The sequence below is a fragment of the Coloeus monedula genome (genome assembly GCF_965178545.1).
Source record: "Coloeus monedula genome assembly, chromosome: 16".
Lineage (NCBI taxonomy): Eukaryota > Metazoa > Chordata > Aves > Passeriformes > Corvidae > Coloeus > Coloeus monedula.
In genome coordinates, this window is record NC_138796.1 from 8042198 (window position 1) to 8065040 (window position 22843).

The 22843-nt window shown below is 50.7% G+C and overlaps 1 protein-coding gene across 1 annotated transcript; it reads right to left on the bottom strand.

Moving 5' to 3' along the window:
• Positions 1-959: 959 nt before the first annotated feature.
• Positions 960-18277, bottom strand: MSLN (mesothelin; the record flags this gene model as incomplete). The annotated part of the gene is made up of 25 exons (XM_082292102.1): positions 960-1066; positions 1503-1692; positions 2769-2863; positions 3414-3541; positions 4217-4350; positions 4584-4730; positions 5099-5283; positions 5609-5720; positions 6148-6238; positions 6973-7163; positions 7247-7376; positions 7964-8049; positions 8507-8627; positions 9087-9136; positions 9268-9414; positions 9839-10009; positions 10240-10455; positions 10747-10909; positions 11307-11428; positions 11923-12053; positions 12620-12711; positions 12948-13150; positions 13340-13501; positions 14461-14545; positions 18183-18277. 25 exons carry the CDS (start codon positions 18275-18277, stop codon positions 972-974), a joined length of 3342 nt encoding a protein of 1113 aa, XP_082148228.1. The 3' UTR covers positions 960-971.
• Between the last annotated feature and the right edge of the window lie 4566 nt (positions 18278-22843).

A 22843-nucleotide genomic window follows, 5' to 3' on the forward strand; every position in this document is an offset into this window, starting at 1 on the left:
GGATCAAGGTTTGTTCAAACCACACACAGACTCTCACGGGGTGATTAGCTGGAGATAATTTATCTTGATTACTGTTCAGTACTATACAATAAAATATCAATCAACTATTTTTTCCTAATCCAACGTAGTTTTTGAAGTGTTTAGTGCTTTATGGGGAAGTTTTTCCAGCATAAATCCAAAGTCTGCAGTGAAGGACAAATCTGTTCCCTCTCTATAAAGCTCAGATAATGAAGATTGATGAGATATAAAATAAATAAATCCCTTTTTCCCTCCCAGACTCTCCTCCTGGAGGAAAGGGGGAAGGCAGGAGCTGGATGCAGGTTGCACTGAGGAGTTTTTTTGGACAGATATTTCCAATGAGTGGGAAAAAATATGGAAAACCTTGTACAAAAGTCCTTTCCCCTCCACATGAGGAATCTGAGAATGGCCTCAGCTCTCAAGTGTTGAGCAGCCAACCCCAAAGAAAAGTAACAGGCAGATCCTGGGATTCTGAGCACTTAATCTGGGGGGATTGCAGCAGAAGGAAGGTGAGGGCAGCCTCAAGGAAGAGCAGACATTCATCCATTTGCTTCTGGCATTTTTACTTCGTTCCAGGATTTATTTACAAGAAGCTGGAAAACTTCACTCCCACCCTGAGGTCTTGGCAGTGTCACGAGGTCAGGCTCTGAGAAATGTCACTTGTAACCTGCAGGACTCACCCTTAAACCCGGCAGTAAAATGTGGTTTAGCAGTGGTTTGGGGTTGAACTGGGCTTGGGCTGTACCAAAGGCAAAGATCCTGCTCCAAAGAGTCTGGAATCTTCCCTTCAGACAGAACTGGGGTTTTTTTTATCAAGGGATTTGAAAGCCATAAGTACCTAAAAGTGAGTCCTGCACTAATCCCAGCTGACTGGAGCTCCAGGTCTCACCCCAGGTCTCAGAGCAGGGCACAGGCTGTTTCCCCTCATCTTGGTTCCTCGTGGGAGGAGATGGTCAAGACAAGATGGACACCATGAGGAAACTGAGGAGCAGGGCATGCAGGAGGTGGAATGCCATGGCCACGGTCCCCAGAGGGGCTGAGGACACTGCTGGAGGACAAAGAGGGGATTAGAGCAAATAAATCAGTGACTGAACCACTTCTCCAGAGGGAAAACATCCCTCTGTGCCCCATCCAGGGATTCTCTCTGCCTTTCTAACCATGGCAAACACCAAGCCGAGTTTGGGGGTTGGAACTGGAGGATCTTCAAGTTTCCTTCAACCCAAACCACTCTGTGATTCTGACTCGAAGCCCAAATCCAACAGCCCCGAGGAGGAAGGCCTGGAAGTGCTCACTCATTTGGGATATTCAGCCAGTGAGGCTGCTCCCAGTGGGATTCCAGGGTTGCTCCTCGTGTTGGACCCAGAATTTGCCCTTCAGGGCTTCAGGCTCCTCAGCAGAGCTGAACTTGCTGCCCCAGTTTTACTCCTTGCTGCAACCCCAAAATAAACCTTTAAAGCCCAACCATGAGGGGTCCAAAAAAATACCTGGGAATTTGGGAGTGATGATGTTGATGTAGCCCTCCTGCATGCCCCCTGTGAGCCCGATATGGAGTTTGTCCAGCTCTGACTGCTTCTGCACCTGGATCCATTCCCGGACAGGAGTCCTGTACTGCCACTGGGCCAGCTCAGGGAGGTTCATCCCCAGCAGGCCCTGAACCTCCGAGGGTGTGAGGCTCTAGGAGGAATCACAGAGCAGGGATTAGGGCTGGGAAGGCAGGGATGGAAATGACCCCTCTGGCCAGGGAAATGATGGGGTTTCCATTGGGAGAAGGGGGAAGAACAAGGACAAAGTTCCATGAGTGGTTTCACTGGGACAAGCTTCCCTCAGGATGTGGTGGTTCCACAAGGGCTCTTTCTGTTGGCCTCTGATGCCAAATGTCCTACACTCAACTGGCAGTCCCATCCAGAAATCACTGGGATTTCTGCCCAGATTGGTGACATTATTTGTTGCCTTGTCTGGAGATCTGCAGTCTCGTGGGCCTGTCTCCTGCTCCTGCCACTATGAGAACATGCCCTGTGGGGTATGCCCAGCCTCTGTCCTGGAGGGAGGCCTGCTGAGATAGGGAGATTGCACAACCTCCCAGCAGCACCCCCTGGAAAAGGCAGCCACCCTTCAGTTACAGCAAGAGAGGACACAGACCCGTGATCCTCTTGGATCCTTTGTAACCCATTGGCTTTTACCCTCTCACACCCACCCCTGTACCCCTATAAGATCAAGCCCTCTGCCCCTGTGGGACTGGAGAGCTCGTCCCTGGCCTCCCTTCGTGGGGTGTGGGCTAATAAAGCTGCCTCGTGCAGAACTGCTAAACGAGCCTCCCATCTCTCTCCTCCTGGTCTGGCCTGGAGCAGAGCAAGAGCTGAAATCACGAGCTGAGAACCTCTGAACAGCTGAAGAGCTGTTAACCTCTCTGCAAAGGCACTCCGGTGCTGAGGGAACTACACGGACCCCGGGAAGACGGTTCCTCACAGGACCATCTCTCTGGATCACTTACGGTTTCCTGGGTCTGAGCTACAGACCCTACACCAGCTACCACACTGCCCTGAAGAAATTCCACCGGCTTTGCATCCAGCTAGGACTCCAAATTATATTTTTTAAGGAATTTCAGGCCGTTTCTCTACTTTCCATTGGTCTAACATCGCTCTAGATTTGATGGAATCGCTCCTGATTTCCATCAATGGACAACACAACCAAACCCAACCGCTCAACATAACAAAATGCAGGGAATTAAAGAATTCCAAGGTCCAGCTCACCATCAGAGACTCTCTTCTCAAAGTCACAAACGTGCTCACGTTCATGTTCACGTTGCCTTTGCTGAGAGCCTTGAGATCCGCAGCAGGAGCACTCCCTGGCACCAAAGCAAGGAGAATGTCAAGAAAATCAAGGTCCCAAAGGAGCCGTGCTGGGTGTCTGCACAAAATGAGGATTTCTCCACAATTCATTAGGCTGGGGCTGATAACACAGTCAGGTCCAACTGCAAAATACATGGATGCTCCTCCTTTTTTTATTGGGAGTTATTTCATTGAGCATTAAAAATCTGTGACAATGCCAGTGGAAAGAGGGGTGAGAAGAATTTGGAAAAATTCTTGGTTTAACATGGAAAAAAAAAAATCAGTTTTGTGACATGGAAAAGGGCTGTGAGACAAATCCTGAGTTTGATTTTTCCCTGTGATGGTCTGGAAACTGATTTGGGCAACTTAAAGCAGGCACAGAATCCTTCAATATTTTATGCCATCTACAGGTTGGAAAGACAAACTTTCAACAACTTGGCTTTGAAAATTCCCAAATTTTAGATGGATTATGAATGATTATCATTTTGTTTTATTATTATCGTTTTGTTATATTTGGCTTGTGGCCAAGAGTTATCTTTCCCCATAACATTCTGTTTTTTTACATACCCAGGTAAGGTAAGATCAGCTGATAGTAAGCAGGTAAATGGTGCTGGTCAGAGAAAGCCTTTTTGGCTTTCTCATATAAGATGTCCTTCGTCTCCTGTGAGCAGGCTGAAGGATCCAGAGATGCCAACCTGCAGAAAAATAAAGATTTTGAGTAAAAAAAGCTTTTATTATCTTCAGCCTGGTCAATTTTCACATATTCTGAGTGTTTCTCTGGGGTTCTCTGCACAGCACAGGTGATCCCTTCTTCCCAGAGGTAGGGAGAAGCTGAAAAGAAAAAGAATGGCTCAGTTTCCTGCTGAGAATTTGTCCTTCAAGTGATGATGGCTCTGATGGTGCCCAATAAATCTGTGTGATTGCCAAGCTGTAATTAATTAATTTAATTTACCAGTCTTTCAGAGGAATCTAAACTGGAAATGCTTAAAAACCACGAGGATGTGGCACTTGAGGACATGGTTCAGTGGCAACCATGGTCCTGGGTGATGATCTGAGAGGCCTTTTCCAACCTTAACCATTCAGTAATTCTATGGAATTAAATGTTATTAACTCTTTTGCAGATGAAATCATGCACAGAGTCAGATCTGCTGCCTGCTGAGCTAAAATAGAGCTTGATTGGAAATCTGAGCCCTGCCTGGCAGGACGGAGATCAGCAGGATGGGCACCAGCAGGTGTTAAACCCCGACACAGAGAGGGTTCTGAGATGCTTCTTAAATTTCCTTTCCCTGAGAGCAGAAAAAAGGAAAAAGCACTTGTAGATGGGAAAGGGCTTTTGGAAGAAGCCAAGGACACCCCAGTTTTTGACTCACTTGAGGCTGGGGGGGTCGATGGCCTTCAGCTCAGTGGCGTTCAGCAGGCACACGTATCTCTTGCCGATGGCGTTCAGGGCCGTGGCATTCAAGGCATTGCCCAGCCCCACATAGCGTTTAATTACTGCTGAGGCCTGGAAACACAATTAATGTGATGAATTTAATTGAATCAGAACATGTGGCTTCATCCCCAAAAGAAACACATGCAATAATTACAAAAATAAAATGGAGTAACTTCAAATCATTCGTTTGGGCCTCGAGGATGGGCGATGACATTGTGGCACCAAAGATGCTTCAATCACCTCAGAACCCACTCAGTTAATCCTAAACCAGCCCCCAAACCAGGAAAGCAAAGCCAAGCCCCTACCAGGGAATCTGAGGGCTCATTTTTCAGGAAGGCAGCCAACGTGTCAGCTGAGCTGATCTTCCAGGTGGAGATTTCCTCCGGGGTGATGAGGGGAAGGAAAGACCTCAGGTTGGAGAGCAGGCTTTCAGGATAACCATTGGGATACATCTGTGGAGACACTGCTGTTATGGGTACAGAGTGGGGCAGTGGGAATGAGGGAGCTGGGGTTTACTCTGAGGGAAAGGGGAAATGATGATTTTAGTGCTGTTTTCAAACTCTCTAATGGGAGATTGGAGGGAGGATGGAGCCACGTTCCTCTCAGAGGTGCCCAGTGAAAGGCCTAGGGGAAACAGGCCAGGAAAACTCAGATTAGATCTAGAAACAAGAAATGAGAAATAAATATTTTCCCAGTAAAGCTGGCCAAACCCTGGGAGAGGAGCCAAGAGACAGTGGAGTCACATCCTTGGAGATCCCAAATTCACCAGGTCCTGAGCAATCCCATCAGTGGTAATTTGACATTTTAGGGCTGGTATTACCTCATCCAGGTATTCCTTCAGCACAGCCAGCTGTGGGACGCTGAAGGGGTAGGTGGGGAGCTGGGACAGGTGATTTTCCAGGGAGACATTCCGGAGGCAGGCATGCAGCTCCTCGGGGGTGTAGAACACGGGCATCAGGTCATTGTTCAGAACTGCCTCTGTTATCTCCAGGTCAGCTGGGCAACCTGGTGAAGCCATGGCAAACTCAGGGTTAAATTAAATCCTTTCACTCCAAGCTTTGAACCTCAGAATCATTTTGGTTGGAAAAACCTCCAAGATTGATCTGTGCCAAATCCACACTTTGTCACCAGCACAGAGCACTGAGTGCCACATCCAGGAGTTCCTTGGACACCTCCAGGGATGGGAACTCCAAACCTCCCTTTGGACACCTCCAGGGATGGGGACTCCAAACCTCCCTGGGCAGCCTCTGCCAAGGTTTGACAAGCCACAAGCCCCAGGTGACCTCTGATCCCAGTGGGAATGCCTCTGGATCAGAGGGAGCTCCCGTACCATCTGCTCGCTTGTGCCGGCGAGGCAGCAGCTCCCCAACAACGGTGCCCAGCTCTGCCCTGGACAGAGAGGAATCCCAGGCAAAGTTTCTCAGCCAAGTGGTCAAAGCATTCTGCAAGGAAAAGGGATCATCAGGGGGATTTGGGAATCCTGAATGTGCCTCCAGCACAACCCCTGCTACTCCAGGCTCTGAGCCCGGAGATCTGGCCTTGCTGAGCCAAAAGCAATTCCTGAAATGTTCCAACTCTCCCTATCCCCCAACCCATCAGTGACTGTAACTCCTCACAAAGCACTGAGAGTTATTCCTGCTCTTCTCACAGTGACAGGAAGGGGATGACAGTGACCTGGATTTGCAGTTCCAGGTTGTCAGCCCGAGGAACCCTCACTTCTCACAAACCATCATCCCTTTGGCACCAGGCTTCTTTTAAAAGGAGAAACTGCTGAAAGCAGACTGGCTCAGCAACCCCCAGCATGTTTCACCCAAACTCCAGGCCCCAGGAGTGCTTCCCAAACTCCCCAGCCCTGTCTGAAGAACTCACCTTGGGAATCTGCTGCAGGATGCTGTGACCCAGCACAGGGATCAGCCCACTGAGCTCACTCAGGGTGAAGGCTGACCACGCTGCAGGAGGCCTGCAGACAAAAATGAGCAGGGATCAGCTCTCAAGGAAGAGCAAAACCAAAATAAACACCTTAAAATCCCCCAGGATTATGTCCTCATAACATTTGACATTAAGAAAACACAGGGATTAAATCCTAAAACACCTGCATCACTTCCTGCTGCCCAAAACTTCATTGCAGCAGAGCAGAAGTTCTCAGGGACGTGAATCAGGGCAGCTGGGTGGGAAAATGGCCTTGAACAAATACATTCTTTTCTTAAGCATGGAACCCAAAGAATTTCTGTTGCTCACTATGGCTCAATTCAGTGCCAAGATCGCGGGGCAACTGTTACAGGAAGGAAAATATTTTGCTTCCGTCTGTGTTAGAATCAGGAATTTATCAAACATCTGTCACTGGACAGGTAGAGGCAGAATGTTTCCTCAAAGTCTGTGCCTGACAAACAGCTTGAACTCACCTGTGATCACCAGGTCAGCCAGAGAAGTTTGATTAATGGAAAAATAAACAGAAGAAAAGCTTTTATAACTAGAGCAAGAGAGACAACTTATTTTTCAGGAGAATTTCACCCAGGCCTTTCAGCTGAAATAATTTCAACTAAAACAACATAAAAGACCCAATGGAAAGCTCAAAAGCAATACATTTTTTGGATTTTTGATCAAGGTGGTTGGCTGGAGTTCACTCGGGTCTTAGTAGGACAATGGGTTTGATTAAGAAAACAGTTTGGTGATGTTCAGGAGAAAAACCCATACCCAAAGGTGGTGTTGCCACTGCTGATGACATCCCTGATTGCCTCTTCTTGGTCAGGCAGGAAAGATCCACACTGGCTCAAATCCTTCAGCAAACTCCCACCAGAACTCCTGATGTATTCCCCACCCAGGTCACAGACCAGCCGTCCCAGAATCTCAGCATTTTCCTCATTTATTTGTGTGCCAGGGATTTTCTGAAATGAAGGCAGAGGCATTAACTGGGATGGGGCATCCCTGGATCCCAGCCCCTGCAGGGTCCCAGTCCCTCCCCACGTACCAGACACGCCAGAGCCTCCAGGAGCAGCTGCTGCCTCTGAGGGGCCTCTCTGGGCAGAACATCCACGTTTGCCTTCCCAACATTGATAAAGAACTGGCTGCAGCTCCCTGTGGCTGCATAGTCCGAGGGGCTGGAAAGACAAACGCTCCATGAATTCTAGGGAATGAGAGCAAGCTCAACACAGAGTGTCCAATAAAACATCTTCCACACCTGCACACTGAACTCCAGGGGTTGTTCTTCCCTAGCTCTCTTCTAGTCCACATTCTTTAAAAATCAATTCTCACCTTAAGGAAACTGTTGTGAGACGCAGCCTAGAACTCTTCAGGGTTTTGATACAGAACCACAGTGGGAAAGCGGTGGAACAAGGAAATCCACTTTATTCCCTGTTTTCTTTGATGTTGTAAGGGAAAAGCACATTCAGAGGCCTGGGAATGCTAAAACTTGGCCTTGGACACTTCCAGGGATGGGGCAGCCACAGCTTCTCAGGGAAATCTGGGCCAGGGCCTCCTCACTCTCACAGGGAAGGATTTCTTCCCAACATCTCATATAAATCTACTCTCCTTCAGCTTTCTGCAATCCCGTTTTTTATTGCCCAGAAAGAGGCCTAAATAACTCTGAAATACAAATCAAACTTCACATTACCAGCCTGGTTATAAATTAATCCTGCTTTTCCCACAAAGTACTAAGGCAACACCATGAAAAGCACAGCACAGTTACCTTAAAAACAGCAACAGGTCTTTAGGGTAACTGTCCAAATCCTTGGGAATCCCATGCAGTGTCACCATCTTCAGTAAGCAGCTCAGCTGGAAGGACACCAGAGGTTGCATCAAGGTGAGAAACCACCATGAAACAGAAGAAAAAGATAAAATAAAGATCTTACTCTGCTCCAAAGAAAGAAAGGAAAGAAAAAACGTGAAAAGAGATGGAAATCGGAGGGTTTGGTTCCCTGAGAACCAAACTGGGTTTGGACTTCTCCTCTCTTCAGGGAAATTCAGAACTGTGGGAGGGACACCCAGGACATTTGTTCACAGGAATGAACCCACAGGGATCCTCCAGTGCAGCTCCTGCCCCGCCCAGACACCCCAACAACCCCCGCTGTGCCTGTGTCACCCTCTGGGGGAAGAGCCTTTCCCTAAAACCCATCCTAACCCCCCTGACACATCCCTGTTCCAGCCCCTTAACTCCAAGTGTTGTTCTGGCTGAACAATCCCCTTTGGAACCTTCAGGACAACATCAAACACTTGGGAATGTTGGAACTACCTGGTCCTGTCCTAGCCTGACGTTCTTCTTCCTCATGACTTTGGCCAGCTCCTGAAACCTTTCTGCTCCCACAGCACTGGCAGCTGCACAGGTGAAGCCTTGGAGGACAGACTGGGAAAGCCTGGAGATTTCCAGAAGGAAAATCAGAAGGGAAAGGCCTTCAGGAAGGTGTATTCAGAGCAGGACACTGTTTTTCCAGATATAAATCATGGTTTTAATCATTTTCATCTCAAATATATCAAAAGATACATTAGCCCCTCTAAAAGAATCCCTGGAACTGTCCTGTGGAAGGCTGGCATATTCCCTGATTGGAAATGCCTTCCAGAGGCAATCTGGAGCAAGATTCCAGGTGCAGCCTGAGCCAGAAGCATCATTTTAGAAAGAAAATGTGGCCTCTGGGTGTATTTTACAGCTGAGCCCTGGTAAATCTCAGTGTTCCATGTCTGTGTTTGGGTTCACATTTTATTTCCCATCTGTTTCTATGGATTCAACAGGGTGGATGTGCCATATGCACCACAGGAAACACGGGAATTGCCAGGAAAACACACAGAAAATGGAAGGACGGGAGGAACATCTCTACCTGCTGAAGTCAGGCTCTGCCTTTACCACATCACTGAAAAACATGGCAGCCTGGGAAGCAAAGGCAGAGGTCAGTGGTTTTCCAGAAAAAACAGCCCCATTCCCAGCTGGGTTTGTGGAACTCATGGCCCCACAGAGGCCAGGGCTAGAAGGGAGGGGAAGGAGGATCCCACCCCCATTACCTGCTCTCTGGTCCACGGTTTATTGTTGAGGTCCTGTACATTTGGCTTCTCTTCCCCAAAAACAAGCAGGGATTTTGGAATATAGCTGGCCAGAGCACTGGGAATGAGTTTAACCAGCTCAGCGGGGTGGCCAACACTGGAGGAAACCTTTAAAACACCCAACAGAACAAACCATGGAAATCTCACACAGTTTTAGTCCAAATCATGGCAATATCAGAACCAGAGAACTGTTTAGGCAGGAAAAGACCTCCAGGATCAAGTCCAACCTTGAACTGATTCTGCTCCATTTATATTCTTTCCCTGGGAACATTTACTGGCAAGTAGTTTCTGGGACCACCCTGTAAAACAAATCACTCCTGCCCATGTCCCCAAGAGGCTGAGCAGGCCAAGGACATCGACACAGGCCCGGTGACAGGACTTGAGTCGCTTGTCCTGCTGCCACCCTGACTGGCCATGACAATTCCCACAGGGAATGCTGTCTGGATGTGCAGCTGTGTCACACCTGGCCCCAGGCAACCAGTGCCCCCAGTCCTGCTCCTTTGTGAGGTCTGAAGAGGAAAAATGAAGTCACCTTTTCCACCAGGGTCCTTTTCAGAGCAGAGGGCAGCAGGTCCATGTGCTGGGCAAAGCCGGGCAGCTGAAGGGCCTCCAGGACAACTTCTGGGGGCAGGCTCCAGAGCGTACTGCTGTTGAGGCCACCCACCAAACTCCCCAGCTGTGCCAGGCTCTGTCCATCCAGGATCTGCAAGGGAATCCCAGAATAATTTAGGCTGGAAAAGACCTTTGAGATCCTCAAGTCCAAGCGGTGCCTGATCCCCACCTTATCCCCAGCCCAGAGCACTGAGTGCCACATCCAGACATTCCTTGCACACCTCCAGGGATGGGGATCCCAAACCTCCCTGGGCAGCTCTTTCCAGTGCCTGACCACCCTTCCCATGAGGAAATTCCTCCTGGATTTGTGGGTCTCTGTACCTGGTAGCCAGAGCGGAGCAGTTTGTTGACAATAGCCCTGGACTGCTCAGCCTTCCAGCCACGGACACTTCCCAGGGCAGGAAGAGCTGCTTCCAGGTGCTCCTCAGGGATGCTGTTCTGGATGCTGGACACAGAGAGCCCCAGGGCAGCCTGGCCCAAGGCTCCCAGGACTGCTGGAGAGAAATCCTCCAAGTTCCTCACCAGGGAGGATGCGACCTGCAAAGGCCCCACGGAGACAGAACAGAGTCAGGGGAGCAAGGACGGGAGATATTGGATCCCACAGCCTCTGGAGGTCTCTTAAATCCCTGGATTTCTGGCTCAGGTTTTCATGCTGAAGCCTGTGGATGGACCATTTCCAGCACTGAGAATTGTGAGGTGATGAAAACTCTGCCAGACACCACAATAAAGACACGAGATGACCTAGAGGAGTGTGACAGGAGGGGACACACGAGCTGGGCCTCAGCCCCGCCAGGTTTTGCGCAGGTGAGTGAATTCCCAGGGGCTCACCTGCAGTTCCTGCGCTGCCAGGGAGGAGGGAGCTCTCTTTCCAGGCATTCCCTTGGTCCATGGGCAGCTCTTCCCGAGCCTCTGGGCCACACCCAAAGCCTCCTCCCTGCTCAGGTTCCTCACTGCCGAGGGGCTCAGGGAGCAAATAAAGCTGTCTGGGAGGCTGCAGGGAGAGGAAAGTAGAGGCTGCCAGTCAGAGAGTGGCTCCATCAGACCTTTCCCCCTTTTCCAGAGGGTGCTCTTTTCCAGGCACGTTTCCCCTGACTCCTTTTAGCTCAGATGATGCCAGTGCTCCAGCTCAGAGAGCTGAAAAACTCTGGGTGTGCTGCTGGCCATCAGCTGGAACTAGCACTGCAGGGAAATCATCTCCCAGGAAACAGAACTTGGGATCTAGCCCTCCTCAAGACCAAGGGCCGTGGGATTCTTTGAATATGAAACCCTAAATTAGAAAATTAATGGAACCTTTCAAGAGGTTTAAATGAAATCCCCACTCAGACTCTTGCTGTGTCACAGTCCCCTGCTGAGCCATCCCAGGAAATCAGATCCCGTCAGATCCATACCTTGACAGTGGAAAACCAGGAGCAGAGGTCAGGAGGAAGGTGTAGTACCGAGCAGTGTCCCGGAGCAAGGTGAGGTTCCTGACCATCTCCACATCCACCGGATCCCTGGCAAATTTTTGAAGCTGAGGGTGAAGAAAAACAAAAAGGGAAAATAATTCAGATGGATCCTTCAATCCTGACAGTGACATGGGTTTTTCACCTGGGTTTAAAGTTGTGCTGAATTTTTTTTTTTGTTTTCAAGTAAACACTGGGATCTTGATCAGGTTTGGGGTTGTTCCTCCTACTGACTCCAGTTTGCTCCCTGCAGGATTCCCTTTGTGAAACCAACTCCTGTGCAAGTCCCTCATCACGTGATGGGGGAAAATAATTGCAGTGAATGTTCACCTCAAATTAACAGGAGAAATATTCCTGCTGGCAGCATTCCAGGAATTTCAGGGCCAGGTTGGACAGGGTTTGGAGCACCCTGGGACAGTGGGAGGTGTCCCTGCCCATGGCAGGGGGTGGAATGGGATGGATGAGTTTTAAATACTTCCAACCCAACCATTCTGGGATTCTGATTTTGCTCAGGGCAGGATTGTGACCTCCCAGGGTCTCCATCCCAGAAGGCTGCACTTACCATTGGTTCATCCCCAAAAAGCTGCAGGTCCTCCACAGTGGCGTGCTCCAGAAAGGATCCAAGATAATTCCGAAACCAGGCAGTGGAATTCAGACCAGGAATGGCCTCACTGTAGCATTTCTGGCTGGATTCTGCAGGCAGAAAAAGAGACACCATCAAACTATAGCCTGGGTCAGGAAATCAGTGGGAATTGGGGATTTCTGGGGGTGGAAGAGGCTTCAGTCCATCAGGGAACTTGGAGAGCTCCCTGGTCACACCTTCCGCTCAAATCCACGTGTTCACACCACAGATTCCCATGGGACAGGACAAACACCTTGGGAAAGAATCCCAGCCCCCCAAATATTTCATCCCCAGCCTCTTTCTTCCTCCCTCCAAATCCACCAGAAGCTTTTTGCAGGACGTTCAATCAGTGCATGGAAGCTCCTGCCTGGGTCCCTTTCTGAGCTGAATTCAACTCTCAGAACCAAACCCTGCACCTCCTTTTCCCAGCAAAAGCAGGAAAAGGAGTGAATTTAAATCAGCATAGCCCTGACTGTGTTGATTTGTAAAAATCTTATGCTAATAAGGCCTTCAGGCAGGGAAATGATTCCTGAATCCACTAATTACCAATATTCCCAGCCTGTTTCTATTGGAGATTCACAAAAACCCTGTGAAACCTCAGCCCTGTGACAGATCCCATGGAAATCAGATCATTTACCATCCTGGATGAGGAAGTGCTTGATCCCAGTGTAAAGATTCCTCTGCTCCTCCACAGAAAGCTGGGAATAGATTCCATCCAGGGCAGCGACTCTGCACATGGATAAGGAAGGCAAACACCTCAAACGTTGCTGAGGTCAGGGTTGGGCTCTCACAAAACCCACTGATATTCTCAACCCCATCCTTTTCCAATGTGATTTTCCCTCACAGGAGCCCCCAGGATACCCCAGGATGCTGCTGGAAATGGTCCATCCACAGCCTTCAGCAGGAAAACTGAGCCAGAAATCCAGGGATTTAAGACATCCAAGGAGGGGACATTCCTCACTTACACCAGCTGGAATTCCTCACAGGACACATCCTTGGCACGGAGGCAGCCAAAGACCTTGGGCTCCACCAGGAATGGCTCAAGTCCCTCATGGACCCACTGGGCCAGCACTGGGGGGCTCTCAATGCCAGGCACTCGCAGCATCCTTTCCCACAGGCCATTCATGAGGATCAGACTCCACTCGAGGGAAAGGGGCACGTGGGAAAACTGGAGCAGGAGAGGAAAAGAAACCCCTGAATTCCAGGGAATTCTAACCAGACATCAACATAAATCCAAGCAAATCTGAATGCTAGGATCAGAAATCGTTGGCTCTTTCCAAAATAAGGTAAAAAAATCAGGGGATTTGAAATAAAGCCTTGTCCTGGAGAACAAACAGTTGGATTTGGGAATACTCACCCGCTGGCTGAACATGGTCAGGGAGGCCAAAAGCTTCTTGGCATCATATTTGGAAAAGAACAGAATGGAATATTCTGGATCGACGGCTGTGGCAGGTTTAGAGGCCAGGCAGGAATATAAGAATATGAGGAAATCATCCTGAAGGTCCTGGAGCCAAGCTCCCTGGAAAAGAAAAGGGAAATGCAAATGAAGGTGATAAAGGATGGGTCATGTTTAGAGGTGAAATCACCTTCAGGGGGCTCACCCATACCTGGGCATTTGGGAAGGGATTCCTCCCTTGAGGGGGGTAAAACACTGGCACAGGTTTTAAAAGCTTTATCCAAAAACCTCCCCCCCAAAATTGCCATTTGATCTAAGTAGAAACTTCCATGGGAACTCTCTAATCCCCAAACATTTTTCAGGGAAACAGTTTACAAACAGTAGAAGACAAAAACAAAACCAAGAAGAAAACAAACACCAAAAAATCCCAAAACCCACAAAATCCACCCCCCCCCCCAAAAAAAAAACCCCACTGACAAATATTTACAGAAATGCCATCTTTTCGTTAGAAATATTTACTGAAAACCACAAATTGCTGTCAATTTAATTGCGATTACTGGCAGCAACTTAAGAGATAACGACAAAAGCAGGAAAGAAAGTAAACCAGGAATATTCCAGGTGGCATTTTCCAGACTGCAACCACTTCTAATTGTGTTTTTACCCCTTTTAATTGTGCTTTTACTCCTTTTAATTGTGCTTTTACTCCTTTTAATTGTGCTTTATCCCAATGGCCCAGGGTGACTCTCCTGCAGAGACTTGTTCCAAAGCTGTGATGTCAATTTTTAAGAGCCAATTTGACTTGGAAAGTTCCTTTTTCCCACCTTCCTTCTCGCTTGGGTGGTTTGGAGAAGGGAATCCCCACTTCCAAAAGCTCTCCGTGGTGGTTTGGCCACTCCTGAGCCCCATGGCACACAGCAGGTGTCCCGTGAGGGGTGGCACTGCCACACCTCGGGGTTGGGGGTGGATGAAAACCCAGACTGTTCCACCCACAGCCAGCACTGGGGCTGTTTTTAAGCCAGAAATGACAGAATTCCCAAGGAAAACAAATCCCAGCGCCACGGGAAGCAGGGGATTTTCCTTACCTGTGCACAGGCGAATTGGCCAAAAGTGAGGCTGCACGGGGACGTTTGGCCTCGGGCCACCTCCAGGAACTGCTCCTGGCTGGCACTGGGAGAAAGCAAGGACAGCACTGGGAAAGCTGCAGCAGCTGGGGCAGGATGGGCTGGGAATGGGGGAAACTGGATGGGGAGCTGGGGCAGGACTGGGTGGGAGCAGAAGTGATGGGGAGCTGGGGCAGGACTGGGTGGGAGCTGTGGAAGAACTGGATGGGGACAGAACTGGTGGGGAGCTGGGGGTAGAACTGGAGGGGGTAAAACTGGAGGGGAGCTGGGGCACATCTGGATGAGGGCGCAACTGGATGGAGGCAGAACCAGCTGGGAGCTGGGCACCAAACTGGATGGGAGCAGGACTGGTGGGGCACTGGGGCAGAACTGGGTGGGGAGATGAAAGCAGGACTGGCTGGGGACAGACCTGGAGGGGAGCTGGGACAGAACTGGAGGGGGACAGATCCAGATGTGAACTGGCACCCCTCAGCAGCCCAGCTGCAAACCCGGCCCAGAGCACATCTGGCAAGGATATATTGAGTGCCTGAGTGTCCCTGAGCAGCGTTTTGCTGGCTGATTGTTCCCCCAGGCAGGGACAGCTCTCCCGGGAAGGATCCAGCCCTCCCAAAGCAGAGCAGGAGCAGAGCCAGGTGGCTCAACACATACAGCAAACACAGAGGGACAAAGTGACAGCACAGGATGAGGATTGCTGGCAGCAGCGACAGGGGAGAGGTGGATTGTTGACCCCCAGGTATAAAACAAGATCAGTGGAGGTCTGGAGTGGAGCTGTTTGAGCCCCACTTGGAGCCAAGATAAGCTCAGCACCAATCCAAGGTTCTTGGCTTCCTCCCCAGGGCCCGGCCCTGCCTTTCTTTGTCCTGCACAGACACAAAACCCCAGGCAGGCACTTTCCCTTTCACTGTTTGAACAAGTGCAACCAGAGCCCTCCCTGCCCTCAAAAAAGGGTTCAGAGGGATTTTTTTTTTAACCCGAGAAACCAGAATGACTCCCAAGGAAATGCTGCCACAATCATTTGTGGATGGCTCACATACCTTTGCACCGAGGCACACACGGCAGATTCTGATTCCCAAAACAAAAAGAGAGACAAAGATAAGGAATTGTGAGAGGAATTGGCACACAGAACCCTGTCTGAATTTTCCTGGTGGAGGATATTTGGGAAGAAACTCACCATTGATGGGGGAGCTGGAGCACTGCACCAGGAGAAAGAGAAAAGAGATGTGTTAAAATGCGGTTCTAACATTATCTGTGATCACTGCAGACAGACAGGTGGGAGCTGCAGCCATGTGGATTGGGATGTGGCCTGAACACACTCAAATCCCAAATCCAGACCTCCCAGTCTGCTAAATTCATACAGGTTACTGCTCTGTATCTCAAGCAGCTGGAAAGGTTATCCCATCCCTCAGGCATGAGGGGGGAATGTTCTCCTGATGATCTGAGCACCGTTTGAGTGTGGTTCCAGAGGAAGGGGGGTTGGAACAGGATGACCTTCAAGGGCCCTCCAACCCAAACCATCCTGGAATGTTTTGAACACACGGATTTGCCTTACCAGCTGTGTCCCAGCAGCAGCTGCAGCAGCTCCCTGCCACCCTGGAAGACAACGAGCCGTGGTTTTAGAGCAAACCCAGGACAAAGCTCATTCCCACCGCTCAGCCCCAGCCATCCGTCAGCTCCCCGCAGGGTTTTAGTGCTCATCTTTCACCCAGAATTTCACACTCTCCTCCCTGCTGTGGTCCCTGAGGGGTGACAGACACGAGGTCCCCCTCTGCCCCCCCAGCTCAGCCTGGCTGTGTCCAGGTGACACGAGGGATGTCCTGCATCTGTCCCCAGAGAGGGACAGCAGGGGAACGACAGAAACAACACTCAGGGGACACTCCTCTCCAGGATTTCTTTGCTCCAGAGGCAGGGATCAGCTCAGGAATCACCTCAGTTATCATTCCATGTGCTTTTAGCTTTGCAGCTTCTTGCTCCTTACAGTGCCCCCACATGGGAATTGGAGCCTGGCCTGTGCTGGATTTCACTTCTTTCTCCCGCTAATGCCTCAGATGGATCAAAACCCCTGTGCTGGTGTGGGAACCCCAGTGTAGGACAGCTCTCCCCCAGTCCTGCCCCAGAGCCCGGCAGGGATTTACCAGGAAAAGTCAAACTGCTCCTTCTTGGCAGCTCTGCACAACCCTCCACCCGGCTATCCCTCACTTCCCAACTTCCAGAGTGATCCTGATGGCACCTTCCATCTCCCTGCCAGTGCCCCGGAGCTGGGAAGGTGGGAAATGCCAGGGTAGGAACCCAGGAACAGCACACACGGGATGAACCCGGCAGGAGGGTGATTCCCTGAGCCTGCCACGCTCAGCATCCCTCATGCACAGAAAAAAGGGAAAGGTGGAGCTTCCCAGTGTTCCTGGTGGGACAGAACGAGTGGAATGAGAGCAGGGAGAGGCAGGGGACACAGGGAGGGGCGGCTGCAGCTCCACAGCCACGGTTGGATGGCACAGGGTGATGGAGGAGGAGGACAGTGCCTTTCCTGGGTGTGGATGTGTTCACAATCCCAACAAACTGCATTAGGGAGGGATCTAAAGCAGCTTGGATGAGTCCTTAATTAGCCCAACACCCTTCTTGATTACCAGCTGCTACACCTTTGTAATTATTTAATTAATGGAGAACTGTCACTAATTAACGGACAAAGGAACCTTCCCCTAATGGGGTCCAGGAGAGCTGGAGAGGGACTTTGGACAAGGGATGGAGGGACAGGAAAAGGACAAATGGCTTCAAACTGCCAGAGGGCAGGGCTAGGTGGGATATTGGGAAGGAATTCCTCCCTGTGAGGGTGGGGAGGCCCTGGAATGGATTTCCCAGAGGTTGCCCCATCCCTGGAAGTGTCCAAGGCCAGGTTGGACGGGGCTGGGAGCAAGCTGGGATAGTGGAAGGTGTCCCTGCCCATGGAACTGGATGAGATTTAATGTCCCTCCCAACCCAGACTACTCTGGGATTTATTATTCAATATTCAATCAGTTGTGATTATTCCTCAAGGGCTTTCCCAGAGACACCTGGATACTCCAGCAAAAGGAACAGGGAGCAGACAGCTCTGAATAGACAGAGGAGAATCAACCCCATTGCATCTTCCCACCCTGTTTATCACCAAAACGAAAATATTTCGCTGACAGATCCAGTAATAACAGGACAATGAAAGGTTGGGGATGCAGAGCAACCACCAAAGTCACATTCAGTGGTCTGCCAGCACCATTTCCCCTCTTGAGGATAATCTCTGGCATGAAAAACCCTCCTGGGACACCCCTCCCTCCACAGCCAGACTCACCCAGCAGGAGGAGGAATCCCAGCCCTGGGAGCAGAGGAGGCATTTCTGGACAGGTCTTCAGAACACCCACAGGAGTCACCTTCGTTCAGCCAGGAAATTCCAAATAGCAATAAATTAATGGCAAAGCCAACTCAGAGGAGGAAAGTCAAAGGTGGCTGTGTCACGTGGAAATCTGGATGTGCCAACACCCTTCACAAACCCCAAAATTAGACCAAAAGAGGTGAAAAACTCCTGCAGGGTCGGGAAAGCACAGGGAGAATCTGGAGTTCATTAAGGCAGCTCATTGCTGTCCATGCCCTGAGCCAGATCCGTGGTGGCAGAGGGACAGAAGGTGGCACAGCCTGCTCAGAGGGGACCCTGTGATACTCACCTGTGGCTGCTGGTCCCAGCTAGGCAGGCTCTGGGCATAGCAGGCTCCTTTTCACTGAGCAAAGCAGGGTGTGGCCCTGCCTCCTCCACCTGCATCTCTGCGGGATGGATTCGGAGCCCTGGTCACACCCTGAGCCCTTGAGAGTACACACGGGCTGTAGGACAAATAACCGGGCTGTTCGGTAATGCCTGGCATTCCTAGGATACAGCAGAAGCTGGATTCGCTCCCTGCCCTGCACCGGACAAAAATCAATCTGTGCTCAATCCTTCAGGAGCTCAGGGAATGTTTGGCACCAGGGAATTTCACTTCAGGAGCTTGAAATGGTTGGAATTTCTTGAAAATCTCTGTGTACCCCAATCATCTCCACCTGGGAAATCCCAAAGAGAAATACATGGGAGTTCTGTCAGCCACTCAGGCCATGGAATGGGATGAAGCTGTGCCAGGGGAGGTGTAGGATGGGTATTGGGAAAAGGTTCTTCCCCCAGAGGGTGCTGGGCACTGCCCAGGCTCCCCAGGGAATGGGCACAGCCCCGAGGCTGCCAGAGCTCCAGGAGCATTGGGAAAATGCTGCCAGGGACACCCAGGGTGGGGTTGTTGGGATGGATGATCCCTGTGGTCCCTTCCAGCTCAGGACACTCCACTATTCCACATCACATGGATGTCAGACTGCGAGCTGTTTCTCTGGACACTTCAGAGTAATTTTACATCCTCAGATTTGGAGAAATCACTGTTTGCTCATTTTATTGGCGCTAGTCCAGACAAGTTTTTACAAAGCCCAGTTCTTTGTAAAGAAAGGGCTTGCCCATTCCTGACCACAAATAACTCCTGTTGGTGTCACTGTCACCTCCCAGCACCACCACACCCCCACTTGTCTCAGCACACTTCACGTCCTTATCAGCTCCTCTGGAATTAGCACAGCAGCCAGTCACAAAGGCAGCTCATCTGACTCAGAGGATCCCCAGAATTAGCGTGGCTCTCACCAACACCCATCCTAAGCCACCCAAATCCATAAAAATCATCATCATTCTGTAATTTGGCCAATTCACAGAGTTCAGAGTGAGAGGTCTCTTCTCCAGGATACCTAGAGGAGGTGTCCTGGAGCAGGATGGGGATCCTTCCCTCAGGTTTCAACTATCAAAGCTCTGGTGTTTTGCACCTTTTGGAAATTCAGCTCTCCAAACAGGCTGTCCGTGACAGGATCAGATAGAAAAGTGCTGGATGGGGAACTGCTGGAGAATCTGTGGCTCCATATGAGAGAAACAAAGGCTCTGCCACTGCAGCCGGACCAGAGTCATGGAATGTTCAGGGGTTGGCAGAGATCATCCAGTCCCTACCCCAACACCTTCCACTATCCCAGGTGGCTCCAAACCCCATCCAACCTGGCCTTGGCCACTTCCAGGGATGGGGCATCCCTGGGAGAGGCGTCCAGGACTGCCCAGCCCACCCCAGAGGTGCCACCAGGCCTGCACAGGTCTGTGAGGGGGATTTTGGAGCTCACCTGCAATAAATGATCCCCTTTAGCTCAACACAATTACACACGAGCCCTATCTCTGCCTCCTTTCCCTGTGCAAGATTCATTCTCCCAAAAAACCGATCCCAATTCTGCACCAGGATCACCAACACACAGCGCTGGGTGGGGGAGAGGCTGTGGAAAAGCTGCGGAGGGTGGGATAGCCCCAAAATGAGTCAGAGCCTTCCCAGCCAGGCTGGCTGGGCTTGGGTAGCACCAGGCACGGCTCGAGTGCCCTGCAGTGCCCCTGAGGCGGGCAGTGACTGTTCCTGTGCTCAGCCAGGTGTGACAAGGGACAAGAAATCCTCCCCGATCCCGCCTCCAGCAGCACGGGCACGCCCCGTGCCAGGCAGCCGGGACAAAGGGGCTTTGTGTTGGCTCAGGAAAGCCGGGTCTAACCCTGGCTCGGCACAGCAGCCCTGTAAGGCTCAGGCTTTGCCCAAAACCAGTTAAACGACAGCAAAATTCCTCAGGCCGGCACCACTCACCAGGACATCCCGGTGCCCTCCTGGCATTAACCCCAAACGTGGCCCAGAACCTGGAGAGGTCTAAGAACGGGAATAACAGAGCAGAAAGGGAGAAAGCTTCAGGAATAAAAGCCAAAAGGGGCATTAAAAGATTAAAGCCTTGCAGGTGCTGTGGAAATTGCTATAAAGGCTCAAAGAAAAATCCAGCTGTGCTAAGGGGGCAGAAAGGCAAAGGAAGCTCCTGGAAGCACTTTCAAAAACTCGAATTTAGTTTTATGTTTGTTCATTGTCTCCTGAAGAGAAATCTGTCAGGGCCCTGCTGGGGCAGCACAGCCCAGGTATGAGAAGAGGATTTGGAGACAGGTCTAAAAGCGAAAGTGAACTCATCCTGTGTCTCGTGTCCATCACAGATCCCTTCATTACGTGAGTCCAGGAGTGAATCTCACATGGAGATGCAGCAAAATGTCCAGACAAGGTAAAAAATCCTGGGAAATCTGGGAGCAGCACATCAGGGCACAGCTGCACTGTCCAAACCTTTGGATCAGCGACTGACACAACAGCAGCTTTCAAAAGGTTCTCTGGAGGGAAAACCAGAAGGAAGAAGGGAGACATGAAGGTCAGTCCCAGCCCAGAGCAAAGCTCCTCTCCCTGCAGGGCCAGGAGCAGAGGTTTCCTGCTGGAGCCTGGGCGGTGCCCGGAGGTGCCAGAGGGGGACAAAGGGACACAGGTGATGCCAAACCTGTGGTTTGAGGAATAAACAGCTCCCAGCCCACAAAAATCACCTTGTTAGCACAGGTCATCCCTGGCACTTGGCTCTTCCTCTAATCCTGCCTGAGAGAGCTCAGCTTTAGAGGGACTCAGCACACGGAGGAAATTCCCCAGTATCTCAAAGTCTGGGTGAAACTTCTCCCTTTCCTCTCCAGAAGCACAGACGAGGAGGCTCTGCCCAAACCTGCCCACAGGGAGAGCTGTGACCGCAGTGACCCGGCCAGCAGAGCCCAGAGCAGATCTGCTGCTCCCCCAAACCCCTGTCCCCAGCCCTGGAGTCACCCAGGAGAGCTCTCCAGGTGCTCATCCCTGGATTAAGGGTGGACCAGGCTCACAACCACCTCACCTGGAGCAGCGTTCTGTGCTGGCAGCCTCACAGGTGCTGGGACAAGGCACGAGATGCATTTTTGGGAAGCCTCATCCTGGATTTTCCTCCTGAACCTGCTGTGGCAGGGCTGGGAGGGACAGGGGTTTACCAGCAATGGGGGACTGGGATGTTCACAGCATTTGGGGCCGTTCCAGCTGCCACCTTTCCCTGCAAATGCACGGATTCTGAGCCTGGCACAGACCTGTGGAAGGATGGGCAAGGTCAGACCAGCCCTGTGACCCCATGGGTGACGCAGGTGCTTGTTAAATGTCACCAGCAGAGAGGTTTTTATAAACAGAGCAATATTTGCTTCACTAAGGAGCTTGTGTCACTGTTTGTTCTAGCCTCCAGTTACGAGCTGGGAATATGGGAAAAGAAACAGTTTTGGCTCCAAGGTGCTGCTAAGCCCACACCCAAAAATGCCAGAGGCGTCAGCAGAGCCTGACACTGAGGGTTTGTGTTTCACAGCTCATGCAAGACGTCTGTCCCAGGGAACGAGGGACAGGACAAGAGGAAATGGCCTCAAGTTGCACCAGGGGAAGTTTAAATTGGAGATTAATAAAAATTTTGTCACCCAAAGGTTTGTCCAGCCCTGGAGTTATAGTACTAGAGGGATTTAAAAGCTGGATTTGGGGACAGGTTTTGGTGGTGGCCTTGGCAGTACTGGGGGAATGGTTGGATTTTGAAAGGTCTTTTTAAACCTCAGTGATGCTGTGACCCCACCCTCAGCTGCCTGTGCCCCCTCACTCGAGGGGGCTTTTAATTTGCAAAGAGAGAGGGAAGCCAGGGGTCTAAGAGGCCTTTTCCTACCGCCAAACATTCCTACCCCTCTAAAACCCAATCCTGATTTATCCCCTGCTGCGGGAACTGCAGAGCAAACCCTGCCCTGGCCACACAGCCCTCCCACGGCTGCCTCCTGCACCCTGAAGGAAGCATCACAGAGACAATGAAGACACAAAAGGCCAAACAGCATCAAATATCCATTTATGGCTGGAATGAAACCCCAACCGTTCCCCTGTACCTTCCTGGAGGTTTACATGAGATTTTCCTTGGTTTCTCCCTCCCTTCCTCTCTCTTCTGTAATATTTGCATTGCACAAGTCAAAAACCACCTACAGCTACCACTCCAACCCTGTCCCGAACTGCAATCCAAACAAGCTAAAAAAAGGAAAGGTAATTGCTCTGACGTCTGCTTTTCCTCTCTCCTGAGGTTTGGTGACCCAGCAGCCTCTCTAGAGAGCAGAAATGTGTTCAGCAGTGCCCCAGCCCGACCTGTTCAGCATTCCTTATTCCCCAGTACCAAGAAGCTCCAAGAAAAGGATCTCCTGTAGGAGTCCAGCACCTGGGAAGAGGCTCTGGGCGTCCCCAGGTGCTTCTCACAGCAAGGCTGACACCTGGTGATGTGACAGAGCAGCTTAACGTGTGCAGGTATAAACGTAAATATAAATATGTACACACAGGGGTGTGGGCAGAGTCACCTGCAGTGGATGCCAGGTCCTGCACAGCCCAGTCATGAAAAGCAGAACAAAACTCAACTAAACCCCATCTCT